Source organism: Eriocheir sinensis, unplaced genomic scaffold, assembly GCF_024679095.1.
Source record: "Eriocheir sinensis breed Jianghai 21 unplaced genomic scaffold, ASM2467909v1 Scaffold85, whole genome shotgun sequence".
Lineage (NCBI taxonomy): Eukaryota > Metazoa > Arthropoda > Malacostraca > Decapoda > Varunidae > Eriocheir > Eriocheir sinensis.
The window spans coordinates 361,315-376,152 of record NW_026112219.1 but is presented as its reverse complement, the minus strand read 5'-3'; the positions used below and the strand labels follow the sequence as shown (position 1 = coordinate 376,152).

Here is a 14,838-nt window from a genome sequence, read left to right as displayed (position 1 = left end):
TAAGATTGTAAATACAATTTTATAATAAAAACCCTTAAAAACCACACACCTTTTTATGTCCCGGTGAGAGAGTGAGTGAACTAAGTGAACTAAGGCTTCCGCTTGGCCATACATATTTACATCACTTTAAGTAAAGGCTCACATGCACTTGTCACAGTTAAGTTATATTAGAGATAGAGATATAACACTTCGGAGTAGTTCGTATCCCACCGCTGCCACCATTTATGTTACAAGTTTTTAGTGTACGTTTAGGTGATGCGTGTAGGTGTTATGTTTTTGGTGTTAAGGCTCGGACTGTTACCTCACTTGTCACAAGTTGATTGAAGTTGCTGAGATAACAAAATAGCCTTTACTTAAAGTGACGTATATATGTATGGCCAAGCGGAAGCCTTAGTTCACTTAGTTCACTCTTTCTCTCACTGGGACATTAAAAGGTGTGTGGTTTTTAAGGGTTTTTAGTTTAAAATTGTATTTACATCTTAACCCCTTCACTCCGGCATCGCCGATGTCTCCGTCTGATGGGCGTCTGATGGCATCACCGTATGGAAAGGGTTAGTCCTCTTCTAAACCTCTTAATCCTCTTCCATTTCCTCTTAATCCTCTTCTAAATCTCTTAAAAGGAAATGGAAGAGGATTAAGAGGAATTTAGAGGAGGATTGAGAGGTTTAGAAGAGGATTAATCCTCTTCCATTTTCTCTTGACCCTTTCCATACTGTGATGCCGATGTCTGTGTCATGGATGGAAAGGGTTAACTATAGTTACAAAATTTATGTGAGCGGTCGCACTAAAAAAAAAGGGAGAAAAGCCACACCCAGAACAAGAGCTTGTGTATTGTGCTCTTGCCCATCTTGTTCTCACTCTTGGGTGCATTACCTGTTCGCCGGAAGCGTGTCTCTTCCGGAGCTGAGTCCCAGAACTTTCAATGTTCCGGTGCCAACATTGCTGACTTCACCGTCAGCAATACTCTCTTTCTCATGTCATAAACAGCTACGTGTCCAATAACATCCTGCCGCGTGATCTTGAGCTCGTGTTTCAACACATACATTTATACATTCATATCTACATGATATTTTTACATTAGTGCCTAACAGCTTTACTTTCCTGTCTATCTAAAGCTTTTGAATCAATCCTTAACCAGAAGATTCAAAAGCACCTTTCCACTTCTGACCTATCTGATTGCCAGTATGGGTTCCGCAGGGGCCATTCTACTGGCGATCTTCTTGCTTTATTAACTGACTCTTGGTCATCCTCTCTTAGCCGTTTCGGTGAAACTTTCTCATTTGTGCTTGACATATCGAAAGCTTTCGATAAAGTCTGGCACAAGTCTTTGCTTTCTAAACTGCCCTCTGTCAGATTCTGTCCTTCTCTGTTCTTTTATCTCTAGTTTCCTTTCCGGCCATACTACTTCTGCTGTGGTAGATGGTCACTGTTCTTCCCCTAAACCTATCAATAGTGGTGTTCCACAGGGCTCTGTCCTATCACCCCCTCTCTTCCTGTTATTCATCAATGATCTTTCCATAACAAACTTTCCTATCCACTCATACGCTGACGACTCCACTCTGCATTATTCAACTTCTTTCAACAGAAGACCCTCTAAACAGGAATTACAAGACTCCAGACTGGAGGCTGCAGAACACTTAACCTCAGACCTTGCTATCATTTCCAATTGGGTAAAAGGAACCTTGTGTCCTTCAATGCCTCAAAAAACAATTTCTCCACCTATCAACTCGACACAATCTTCTAAACACCTATCCCCTATTCTTCAACGACACTCAGCTGTCACCTTCTTCAACACTAAACATCCTTGGTCTGTCCTTAACTCAAAATCTCAACTGGAAACTTCACATCTCCTCTCTCACTAAATCAGCTTCCTTGAGGTTGGGCGTTCTGTACAGTCTCAGCCAGTTCTTCTCCCCCGCACAGTTACTATCCATATACAGGGGTCCTGTCCGTCCTCGTATGGAGTATGCATCTCACGTGTTGGGGGCTCCACTCACATAGCTCTATTGGACAGAGTGGAGTCTAACGTTCTTCGTCTAATCAGCTTTCCTCCTCTTACTGATAGTCTTCTACCTCTTAAATTCCGCCACCATTTCGCCTCTCTTTCTCTCTTCTATCAATATTTTCATGCAGACTGCTCTTCTGAACTTTCTAACTGGTTGCCTCCCCCCCTCCTGCGGCCCCGCCACTCACGACTTTCTACTCAAGCTCATCCCTTTGCTGTCCAAATCCCTTATGCACGAGTTAACCAGCATCTTCACTCTTTCATCCCTCATGCTGGTAAACTCTGGAACAGTCTTCCTTCATCTGTATTTCCTCCTGCCTACGACTTGAACTCTTTCAAGAGGAAGGTAGCAGGAACCTCTCCTCCCGAAATTGACCTATCTTTTGGCCACTACTCTGAGCTTTTATAGGAGCAGTGAATAGCGGGCTTTTTTTTTCATTATTGTTTCCTTTTTTTTTGCCCTTGAGCTGTCTCCTCTGCTGTAAAAAACAAAAATAATAATAAAAATAAATGAAAATAAATAAATTAATTAATGTCAGAGAACAGTTAAGGGTATGTACATTACAATGATACTGCATTCAGTCACGTGAGGTAAGTAGAAGTGAAGGTATAAAAAGTTGAAGTGAGGTATGTTTTTGCCTGAATATGCCCGTGTGGGAGGACAGGCACGGCAAAACAAGTCCGCGCTTTAAGGGTCAATGCTCTTATTTCCCAGTGTATAACTAATTACCTAAAATTTTCTTTTTCCTTTTTTCCAAATTCCATCACACTGCACTTTCTGATATTAAATTCCATTTCCCATCTACGACTCCATTCCCATATCTTGTCTGGGTCCTGTTGCATCAAGTTTGTTGAACAAGATCTTCCTTCTCTAAAGTCATACTGTTTGTCCGTATGTGTGTGTGTGTGTGTGTGTGTGTGTGTGTGTGTGCAGTTAACCATGGCCTAATTACAAGTTGATCTCTTCTTCACCAGCAAATACTATCCCAATTAGAGTAAGCTCATTACAATCAATTTTTGGGTACTGATGAGACCTTCACACACCATACACCCCATCTGCCTTGCTCAAATAACTTCTTAGTGGAAAAATCCTGGCTTGCATGGCAAGGCTCAAACCTCAGCCTGCCAGGCTAGAGCCTGACAGGGCAGAGTTGTAATCCACTGAACTATTGCAGTGGCGTGTGTGTGCGTGTGTGTGTGTGTGTACCTAGTTGTGAAATACAGGAAAAGAGCCATACTAGGCTTGTGCTGTCCTGTCTCCATAACGCTTATTATCCAGTTTGGCTTTAAATTCATGAATCGTTTTTGCACACACAGTCTCCTTGTCAAGTCCGTTCCATGTTGTTATGCTTCTGTATGGAAAACTGTATTTCTTGATGTCTCTCCTACAGTCGCTCTTCTTCAATTTCTTACCATTGCCTCTTGTCACACTTCTGTCATGTTCCACTAGGTCTTCCCTGTCCAATTTCTCCAACCCCTCTTGTATCCAGTACAATGCTGTTAGGTCCCCTCTCTTCTGCTCTTTATTTTATTGTGTGTGTGTGTGTGTGTGTGTGTGTGTGTGTGTGTGTGTGTGTGTTTTAGCCTGCATGTATGTTACCTTGCATATGTGTGTTAGCTTGTGCATAAATTTGTTTCTCAGCACATACACATGAGTGTTAGAATATACATGTGAGTGTTAGCACTTCCATGTATGTGTGTGTTAGCACATTCATGTGTGTGTTAGCACAAATAGGGGTGTGCTAGCATGAGGACATATATCATATTTGTTAGCACATGCATGTGTGTGTTAGTACATGCATGTGTGTGTTAGCATGTGTATGTGAGTGTTAGCACATGCATATGTGTGTTAATACATGCAGGTGTATGTTAGCACATACACTGTGTATCAGCACGTGTGTAAGCATATCCATGGTTGTGTGTTAGCACTTGCATGCGGATGTTAGGACATGCATGTGTGTTTTAGTGCATTCACTTGTATGTAAGCACATGTTCATGCAAGTGCTTGCATGTGTGTGTCAACAACAACAACAAAAACTCACTGTTGAGCCCTGGATCCATGATGTCATCTTCAGTGTTGTAGGTGGAGATGGCTCCACACACCAGCACTCGCCCCTGCTCTGCCATGTGGGGTAAAGCCTCGCTTGTAAACTTACCCCCTACCTGCATTCCATAAGAAAAGAGAGAATGATTCAATCAGTCAATTAATAGGGTTCTATGCCAGGGGGGGAGGGGGGGCCATTGCTTCACCCAATCCTACAATGCCATATCCTTGGGGGTTTCTAAGAGTAAGTCTCTATGCAGGCCCCCTTCCCATCCCAAGTTCACTCAAACCTCAATTTCCTGGACTTATTAGTTGTTGGAAGTACCTGTCTGGAAACCACAAGTGTTTGGGAATTAGGAATCGCTACAGTCTGGGGGCCATGCCCATGCCAGGATGTGTACATTACTTGGACAGACAGTTGCCAATATTCAGCACCTGCCCTGGACTTTTATCACACTCTTCCCAGCACATTTAAGAAAGATTATCTGAGTAGTTATTTGAAAAATTGCATTACTACACAACAGCAAATGACGCAGTTTTGGTGATGGGCATGAAGTGTCTGCCTTTTACTTTTTTGACTCAAAATGGTTAAGCATATCATAATTCTGCAAAATATTTACTAATGATCGTTTCTTTATATAAAACCCAAGTAATGAAAATGTCAAAAAGGTAATAAAAATACTGGATCATAACTACAAGCAGCTGCTCAGCTGATACATAAAAAAATAAACAGATATCATGTCTGTGGCAGCAATGCAGTGTTCACCATTTCCTTTGTCAACTCTGGGTGGCCAAGAGTATTATACTACAGTGTGTACTTGGTTCCAGTACATACTGTATTTACATGCAAATGTATAGTCACAGCATGGCTGCTTAACAGCATGTGATAACAGTAAACAAATATGCCTTTTTGGTTTTGTCATTGTTTTTGGCCTTTAGCTACTTCCTTTGGCATAAAAAATATATATTACTTGAAAATTTAACAGTACATGATTATTTTTTCTAATTGGTCACATATTTCAGGGATGCAGTTGCACCTGGCTCTTTATTTAGCAATGATTTTAGCTAGGGTGTTTTCCTCACAATAGTGTGTGTGTGTGTGTGTGTGTGTGTGTGTGTGTAATTCACCCCGGCCTGATCACGTGTTGGACTCGTAATCGCCAGCAGATACACCATCCCGACATGAGCAAGTGCTCTTTATTGTCGATCTATGGGTACTGCCAGGACCTCACACACCACACACCTTATCCCCCTTGCTCAAGGGGGGACAGTAACCACTCCTAGTCAACAGAAAGAATCCGGCCTGAGTGGGCTCGAACTGCCGCCCTGTCAGGCCGTGAAGCCTGGCAGTGCAGCGCTCTAACCAGTTGCACCAAGGAGTGTGTGTGTGTGTAATTCACCTCTTGGTCTGCTGCGGGTCACTCTCAATACAGCCAGCCGTTCCCCTACGGAAGAGCACAGAGCTCATAATACCGATCTTTGGGTAGGACTGAGACCACTCACACACAACACACCGCAACAACGAGGTCACAACTCCTTGCCTTACGTCGCGTACCTAGGGCCGCTTTCACAGTCGTTTCGATTGTTTTGATTGTTACCAATGGCGCCGATCGATGCTATTTTTTCCACATGAAACTGGCCGATGGGGTAGTGGCAGCTGCAGAGGAAGCGAGACATGTTGAGAGTGTGTGATAAGGTGTGGGGCTGGGCTAACCCCGCAGCCGCCACTACCCCATAGGCTAGTTTTAAGTGGAAATACTATAGAAGCGATCGCTGCCATTGGTAATGATCAAAACAAACAAAATGACTGTGAAAGCAGCCCTTACTCACTGCTAGGTGAACAGTGGCTACACGTGAAAGAAGACAAACCCAACTTATCTTCACCCGGCCAGGGAATCGAACCCCGGTCCTTCTGGTTGTGAGGCAGACGTTCTATCCACTGAGCTACCGGGCCGTGTGTGTGTGTGTGTGTGTGTGTGTGTGTGTGTAATTCACCATGGCCTGATCATGAGTTGGACTCGCAATCGCCAGCAAGTACCCTCCTGACAAGAGCAAGCTCATGCTCATTATAGTTGATCTATGGGTACTGCCAGGACCTCACACACCACACACACCATCCCCCATGCTCAAGGGAGGACAGTAATCACCTCGTCAGCGGAAAGATTCCGGCCTGAGCGGGGCTTGAATCGCTGCCTGTCAGGCAGTGAATCCTGACAGCATAGCGCTCTAACCGATTGAGCTATGGAGCGGTGTGTGTGTGTGTGTGTGTGTGTGTGTGTGTGTGTGTGTATATTTACCTAGTTGTATTTACCTATAGTTGTGAAATACGGGAAAAGAGCCGTACTAGGCTCGTGCTATCCCGTCTCCATAATGCTCATTATCCAGTTTGGCTTTAAATTCATTAACCGCTATTGCACACACAGTCTCCTCGTCAAGTCCATTCCATGTTGCAATACTTCTGTATGGAAAACTATATTTCTTGATGTCTCTCCTACAGACGCTCCTTCAATTTTTTGTTATTCCCTCTTGTCTCCTTCCTATCATGTACCACTAAGTCTTCCCTGTCCAATTTCTCCAATCCCTCTTGTATCCTGTATAATGCTATTAGGTCCCCTCTCTCTCTTCTTTCCTGTCATGTTAGTTCCAATTTCTCCAGTCTTTCTTCATAAGTATGTTCTCTCGGAGTTTCTGGTAGTTTGGTCGCTGCTCTCTGTACTCTTTCCAACTTTCTAATTCCTTTCTTCAATCTAGGTAACCACACTAATACTGCATATTCTAGTCTTGGATGTATCATCGATGTTATTAGTTTCTTCACCATTTCTTCATCTAAATATGTAAATGCTGCTTTTATGTTTCTAAGAAGATTGTATGTTTCCCCAGTTATCCGATTTATATGCTTTCCAAAGGATAACTTGTCTGTTATGGTCACTCCCAGATCTTTTTCCTCTGTTTTTTTCATGATTCTTTCATTACTCAGAGAGTCGTTCCCCAATATTCATCTACTGCTCTTATAAAACTCCATCACACTACACTTCTTTGTATTGAATGTCATTTCCCATTTGCGTGACCATTCACTTATTCTATCGAGACCCTGGCTTAGGGCTACACAGTCTTCTTCATTAGCCACCCTCCTCATTATTTTAGCATATTCATATAGCTTGTCACCCCTTCTGTCATGTCATTTATATATATTGCAAACATAATCGGAACCAACACTGATCCTTGGGGGACTCCACTAGTCACTTCCGTCCAGCTTGATTTAGTCTTTAAGTCCAGATACACGTGTGTGTGTGTGTGTGTGTGTGTTTGATCTTCTATTATGTATGAAACTTCTTTTTCAGTGACATATTTGCTACTTTTTCTTAGTAGTAGCCTTCACTTTTTCATACCACTTTTTCTTGAAATTTTTTTCCCTATGACTTTTTTCCTCATGGATTTTCATTATTTAGTCGTGTTTTGTTCTTTGTCTCTTGTGGGTGCATAAGGTTGACTATTAGTTTTATGTTTGCTATTTTTTCATCCACTTACATTATCAAAGTAAATGTTGATCTTCTCTGGTGCTGCTTGTGCCAGTGCATCGCCAACCTCCACAGTCTTGTAGTTGAAGGCATGGTCAACCCCGAGTTCCTTCAGCCATTCCACCTTTTCCTCAGAGCCAGCAAAGGCCACCACCTTGCAACCTGCACAGAAAGGAATGTAACAGTTACAGGAAGCAACAATCAACCTCCTTGTGTGTGTGTGTGTGTGTGTGTGTGTGTGTGTGTGTGTGTGTGTGTGTGTGTCTGTCTGTCTGTGTGTGTGTGTGTGTGTGTGTGTGTGTGTGTGTGTGTGTGTGTGTGTGTGTGTGTGTGTGTGTGTGTGTGTGTGTGTGTGTAATTCACTTCTTGGTCTGCTGCGGGTCTCTCTCGAGACAGCCAGCCGTTCCCCTACAGAAGAGCACAGAGCTCATAGTACCGATCTTTGGGTAGGACTGAGACCACTCACACACAACACATCGCGACAACGAGGTCACAACTCCTTGCCTTATGTCGCGTACCTACTCACTGCTAGGTGAACAGGGGCTACACGTGAAAGAAGATGTGTGTGTGTGTGTGTGTGTGTGTGTGTGTGTGTGTGTGTGTGTGTGTGTATTTACCTATTTGTAGTCTACTGGGCCCGAGGTAAGCTCTAATAGTCCCGTCTCCATATCTACATTCATCCAGCCTTTCTTTCATTTATTGGACGACACTGCTCGCCTCCACCACCTCTTCCCGTAAGCTGTTCCATGTGTTAACCCTTCTATGTGGAAAACTATATTTTTTCAAGTCACTCAAAGAGGTTCCTTTATAAGTTTCTTCCCATGTCCTCTCAGCCCGTGTATTCTCACAGTTGAGAAGAGATCATCTCTATCCACCTCATCAAACTTATTTACCAACTTATACAGCGTGATCAGATCTCCTCTCTCCCTTCTTTGTTCCAGTGTCATCAAGTCCATCTCCTTCAATCTGTCTTCATACGTCATATTCAGGAGTTCTGGGACCATTGTAGTTGCAATTCTCTGTATCCTTTCCAACTTTCTGATATCCTTCTTTTTGTGAGGCGACCACACAACTGCAGCATATTCAAGTTTTGGTCTTATCAATGTTGTTAATATTTCCTTCATCATTTCTTTGTCCATAAAATGCAATGCTACCCTTATATTTTGCATCATCCTGTAGGTTTCTCCAAATAAGTTGTTTATATGCTTTTCTGGGGTTAGTGTGTCTTGCATCGTTACTCCCAAATTTTTTCTTCATGCACCACCTTAAGTCTTCTCCCATCCTGTATGTTTTCCTCGGTCTTTTTTTACTTTTCCCCATTTCCATAACATGGCATTTGTTTGCATTAAATTCCATCTCCCATAACTGGCTCCATCTATACACTCTATCTAGGTCGTTTTGCAGTTCTTCACAGTCTTTCTCCAACTTCACTTTTCTTATTAATTTTGCATCATCCGCAAAAAGGCTCACATAACTTTTTATACCCATCGGCATATCATTTATATATATTATGAACATTATTGGTACCAGAACTGAGCCTTGAGGAACTCCACTCTCTACTCTCCTCCAATTTGATCTCTCTTCTCTAATCACCGTTCTCATTTCTCTTCCTGTTAAGTAATCCTTCATCCACTCGATGACCTTTCTGCCCATTCCTCCCCATTTCTGTTGTTTCCAGATTAACCTTTTGTGGGGAACCTTGTCAAAAGCTTTTTTTCAAATCGAGAAATACACAATCAGCCCACCCTTCTCTCTCTTGCATCACGTCTATTGCTCTTAAGTAGAAACATAATAAGTGGGTGACACACGATTTCCTTTTTGTAAATCCATTCTGTCCTTTATTTATCATGTTTTCCTTTTCTAAATGTTCATCCCATTGTTTTTTTTATTATGCTTTCACTGATCTTGCACATTACACTTGTTAAAGAGACTGGTCTATAATTTAATGGTTCAGTTTTATCTCCACTTTTATAAATCGGTACAATGTTCGCTCTCTTTCACTCTAAGGGTACTTTTCCTGTATTTATAAAGCATGTTATTATGTCATAAAGTGGTTCCAATAATTCATTTCTACACTCTTTTAGCACTTGATCAGAGATTTCATCCGGTCCCTTAGCTTTCCTTCCAGCTAAAGATTCCATCAGCTGCAACAGCTCCCCTCTCTCAACCTTCACATAATTTAGTTTCTCTTCATTACAATTTTCGAGCCCCCAGTCAAAGTCAGTCTCTTTCGTAAACACTTTATGAAAATTTTTATTTAATATTTCTGTGTATGTGTGTGTGTGTAATTTACCTCTTGGTCTGCTGCGGGTCTCTCTCGAGACAGCCAGCCGTTCCCCTACGGAAGAGCACAGAGCTCATAGTACCGATCTCTGGGTAGGACTGAGACCACTCAAACACAACACACCGCGACAACAAGGTCACAACTCCTTGCCTGACGTCGCGTACCTACTCACTGCTAGGTGAACAGGGGCAAGCGAGACTTGCCGTTTCTGCATCAAGGCAGGACATGATGAAAGAAAAATCAAGCATCTGGAATCCACGATCCACTCGTTAATATGGGACATTAAATATTTGGTGGAGCGAGTCACAGCGTGTCGCAGGTGTTCCTGCTGTTCTACTCATGGGGGTACCTCACCCCCCCTTCCTTCCACCCCTCCTCCTCCCCATACAGCAGCCTCCCTTCTCCCGCCTGCCTCCCCCTCATCGCTAGTGCTTTCTCCCTTCACTTCTCCCTCCTCCTGCATGTCCCTCTTCCCCTCCACTCCTTCAGCCGCTTCTCCCCTCTCCTCCCCTCTCCCCACCTGCCATCTCCCCTCTCCTCACCCGCAATACTTCCCTTCCCTTCTGCGGACTCTCATTCATCACCCCCCTCTCCCCTTTCCTCCAACTCTTCCCTCCCTTCTGTCTCTTCCTGCTCTTCCTCGCATTCTCTCTCCTTGTCCTCCACCACATCACCTCCCCCTTCCTCTGCTACCGCTACCTCCCCCGCCTCCTCCCCCTCCTCCTACTCCTTCACCCCTGCCTCCCTCCCTGTCCCCTCCTCCTCCCCCCCTCCTCCCCTGCCTCCCCCCCTCCCCCACCACCTCCTCCGCCACCTCAGCCACCTCCTCCTCTCCCCCTTCCCCTTCGACGTCATCACCCTCCTCTCTCTCCTTCTCCCACTCATCGTCCTCCTCCTCCTCCTCCTCCTCCTCCTCCTCCCCCTCCCCTGTTGCCGCCCCTCCCTCTCCTCCTGTAGCGGCTTCCCTTCCGTCTACTGACACAGTTTCTAAAAGGAAAGTCCTGGTGGTTGGGGACTCCCAAGTCAGGTTCATTGACAGGTATTTTTGTTCTAGGGATAAGGAAAATAGGCTTCGAGTGTGCTTTCCTGGGGCAGGCATCCAGCATGTATCTGACAGAATGGAGGAAATTTTAGCAGGGGAGGGGACACAGCCTATCGTCTTCTGCAGTTTCGGTGGTAATGACATCAGTAGGGTGGGTAGCGAAGAGATATTTCGGCGCTTCAGGGAATCGTTCGCTAAAGTGAGAGACTTCGGGGGGGGGGTTGTAGTGTTTTGCCAAGGAGGGGGGTAGGTGAGGGATGGCTTTCCAGAGCCTTAGCAGTAAACAGCAGGCTGGTGGCCCACTGTAAGCGAAATGGTTGGCTTTTCCTTGATAATTGGGACCTCTTCTACAATAAAGGCACCTTGTATGCCAAGGATGGGGTGCACCTGTCACTCCAGGGGGTGGAGGTTCTCGCAGACTCCCTCGAGCGATCACTTAGCACCCTACAGGATTTTTTAGAGTAGGCGAGGGGGGAGGGCCTGTCATCAGTGGCTATGCATCGCAGACTGGGACTAGGGGGTGCAGGAGTAATCGAAAGGATATAAGAAAGGATGGGCTAACGGCTTATTACACCAACAGTAGGAGTCTCAGGAACAAGATAGATCTACTGAGGGGGAAAGCATGTGTCGAGAAATTCGACATTATAGCTATCACGGAGACGTGGGTGGATACTGCAAACAAAAACTTCATGTCGGAGTATGAAATAGATGGTTATCAGATGTTTCACAAAGATAGAAAGGGAAGAAGGGGAGGGGTGTGGCATTTCATGTTAAAGACACACTTAAATGTTCCGCTTACAACTCGATCTGTTCAAACAAATTAGGGGAGGGGTGGCTGAGTCGACAGAGTGACGGCGCCGCGTTCAGGAGGATGCGAGTTCAATCCCCGCCCTGTGCCACCAAGCTGGGATATTTCAGCCGCCGCCGAGTGGCTTAAAACTACCCACATGCTGTCCAGAAGACCACCTATCAACCCGGACTCTAGATTCTAGGATTAAAGATGAGCTCCGGGAGGGCAGCATGAGCCAATGCAAGATGGCGCCACTATAAACACTCGCCTGCGCCAGAACAGGCTGGGCCGACCATCAGGCCCCACCGGGAAGAAGCCTACTGGCACAATAGGCCGCGACAAAAAAAAAAAAAAGGGGGGGGGGGGGTGACTCAGAATCAGTTTGGGTGGACGTCCACAAAGGGAAAGACAAACTAATTCTAGGGGTTCTTTACAGGCCACCCAACCTTAACAGGCAGGACACTGATATATTACTGCAAGAGGTAGGCAGGGTGAGCAGGAGCAAAAATGTCTGCATAATTGGGGATTTTAACTATAGGAATATAGACTGGGAAGGCGTGGTGGGTGATCTAGAATCTGAGGATTTTCTGAAAGTAATAAGAACATAAGAACATCAGAGTCTGCAAGAGGCCGGTAGGCCTGTACGAGGCAGCTCCTCTGAACCTAAGCTCCCGTGTATCTAACCCCACCTAATATCGCTGTCCATGAATTTATCTAATCTATTTTTGAATGTGACAATTGTATTGGCACTCACCACATGACTGCTAAGCCTATTCCACTCATCCACCACCCTATTTGTAAACCAATTTTTGCCTTTATGTCCCTGTTGAATCTGAATTTTTCCAGTTTAAACCCATTACTTCATGCCTACTCGGTTCTCTTACCAACAAAACCTTATGAATGTCTCCCTTATTAAAGCCCTTCATCCATTTATAAACCTCGATCATGTCTCCACACACCCTTCGCCTTTCTAGACAATGCAAGTTTAACTGTTTGAGTCTTTCCTCGTATGGCAAGTTTCTCAACCCCTGAATCATCCTAGTCATCCTCCTCTGCATTGATTCTAACATTTTGATATCCATTCTATAGTAAGGTGACCAGAACTGAACCGCATAGTCAAGATGAGGTCTAACTAATGCTAAATATAGTTTGAGGAAGACTTCGGCGCTTCTGTTGCTTACGCTCCTTGAAATAAATCCCAGTAACCTATTTTTTTTTTTTTTTTTTTTTTACAGCAAAGGAGACAGCTCAAGGGCACAAAAAAGTAAACATTAATAAAAAAAAAAGCCCGCTACTCGCTGCTCCTAAAAAGAATACAAAGAGGTGGCCGAAAGATAGGTCAGTTTCGGGAGGAGAGGTGTCCTGATACCCTCCTCTTGAAAGAGTTCAAGTCGTAGGCAGGAGGAAATACAGATGAAGGAAGATTGTTCCAGAGTTTACCAGCGTGAGGGATGAAAGAGTGAAGATGCTGGTTAACTCTTGCATAAGGGGTTTGGACAGTATAGGGATGAGCATGAGTAGAAAGTCGAGTGCAGCGGGCCGGGAGGGGGAGGCATGCAGTTAGCAAGTTCAGAAGAGCAGTCAGCGTGGAAATATCGATAGAAGATAGAAAGAGAGGCAACATTGCGGCGGAATTTAAGAGGTAGAAGACTATCAGTATGAGGAGGAGAGCTGATGAGACGAAGAGCCTTTGCCTCCACTCTGTCCAGAAGAGCTGTGTGAGTGAAGATCCCCCACACATGAGATGCATACTCCATACGAGGGCGGACAAGGCCCCTGTATATGGACAGCAACTGTGCAGGGGAGAAGAACTGGCGGAGACGGTACAGAACGCCCAGCCTCGAGGAAGCTGATTTAGTAAGAGATGAGATATGAAGTTTCCAGTTGAGATTTTGAGTTAAGGATAGACCGAGGATGTTTAGTGTTGAGGAAGGTGATAGCTGGGTGTTGTCAAAGAATAGGGGATAGTTGTTTGGAAGATTGTGTCGAGTGGATAGGTGGAGAAACTGTGTTTTTGAGGCGTTGAAGGACACCAGGTTCTTCTTGCCCCAATCGGAAATAATAGTAAGGTCTGAGGCTAAGCGTTCTGCAGCCTCCAGCCTTGAGTCGTTAAGTTCCTGAAGGGTGGGTCTTCTATTAAAAGAAGTTGAATAATGCAGAGTGGAATCATCGGCGTAGGAATGGATAGGACAGTTCGTTTTGGAAAGAATATCATCAATGAACAACAGAAAGAGATTGGGAGATAGGACAGAGCCCTGCGAGACACCACTGTTAATAGGTTTAGGGAAGAACAGTGACCGTCTACCACAGCAGAAATAGAACGGTCAGAAAGGAAACTGGAGATAAAGGTACAGAGAGAAGGATAGAAACCGTAGGAGGGTAGTTTAGAAAGCAAAGATTTGTGCCAGACCCTATCAAAAGCTTTTGATATGTCCAGCGCAATAGCAAAAGTTTCACCGAAACGGCTAAGAGAGGATGACCAAGAGTCAGTTAAGAAGGAGATCACCAGTAGAACGCCCTTGCGGAACCCATACTGGCGATCAGATAGAAGGTCAGAAGTGGAAAGGTGCTTTTGAATCTTCCGGTTAAGGATTGATTCAAAAGCTTTAGATAGACAAGAAAGTAAAGCAATAGGACGGTAGTTTGAGGGATTGGAGCGGTCACCCTTCTTAGGTACAGGCTGTGTGAAGGCATACTTCCAGCAAGAAGGAAAGGTAGATGTTGACAGGCAGAGGCGAAAGAGTTTGACCAGGCAGGGTGACAGCACGGAGGCACAGTTTTAAGGACAATAGGAGGCACTCCATCAGGTCCATAAGCCTTCAGAGGATTGAGGCCAGAGAGGCATAGAAAACATCATTTTGAAGAATCTTTATAACAGGCATAAAGGAGTAAATAGGGGGATGAGTAAGAGGAATATGCCCAGAATCGTCCAGAGTGGAGTTTTAGAAAAGTTTGAGAGAAGAGTTCAGCCTTAGAGATAGATGAGACGGCAGTGTTGCCGTCAGGACTGAGGAGTGGAGGAAAGATGAAGAAGTGAAGTTGGAGGAGATGTTTTGGCTAGATGCCAGAAGTCACGGGAAGAGTTAGAGAAAGCAAGGTTTTGACATTTTCTATTAATGAAAGAATTTTTGGTTAGTCGGAGAATAGATTTGGCA

At 44.5% G+C, this 14,838-nt stretch overlaps 1 protein-coding gene across 1 annotated transcript in view; it reads right to left on the bottom strand.

Moving 5' to 3' along the window:
* The window catches only part of LOC126994692 (prostaglandin reductase 1-like), a 37,966-nt gene that overhangs the window by 4,545 nt on the left and 18,583 nt on the right, over positions 1–14,838 (bottom strand). Inside the window, exons 6-7 of the mRNA XM_050853990.1 lie at positions 7,578–7,729; positions 4,048–4,168 (exon numbers count right to left, since the gene is read on the bottom strand). Of these exons, the coding sequence (XP_050709947.1) occupies positions 4,048–4,168; positions 7,578–7,729 (273 nt within the window). The remainder of the gene's footprint in view (positions 1–4,047; positions 4,169–7,577; positions 7,730–14,838) is intronic.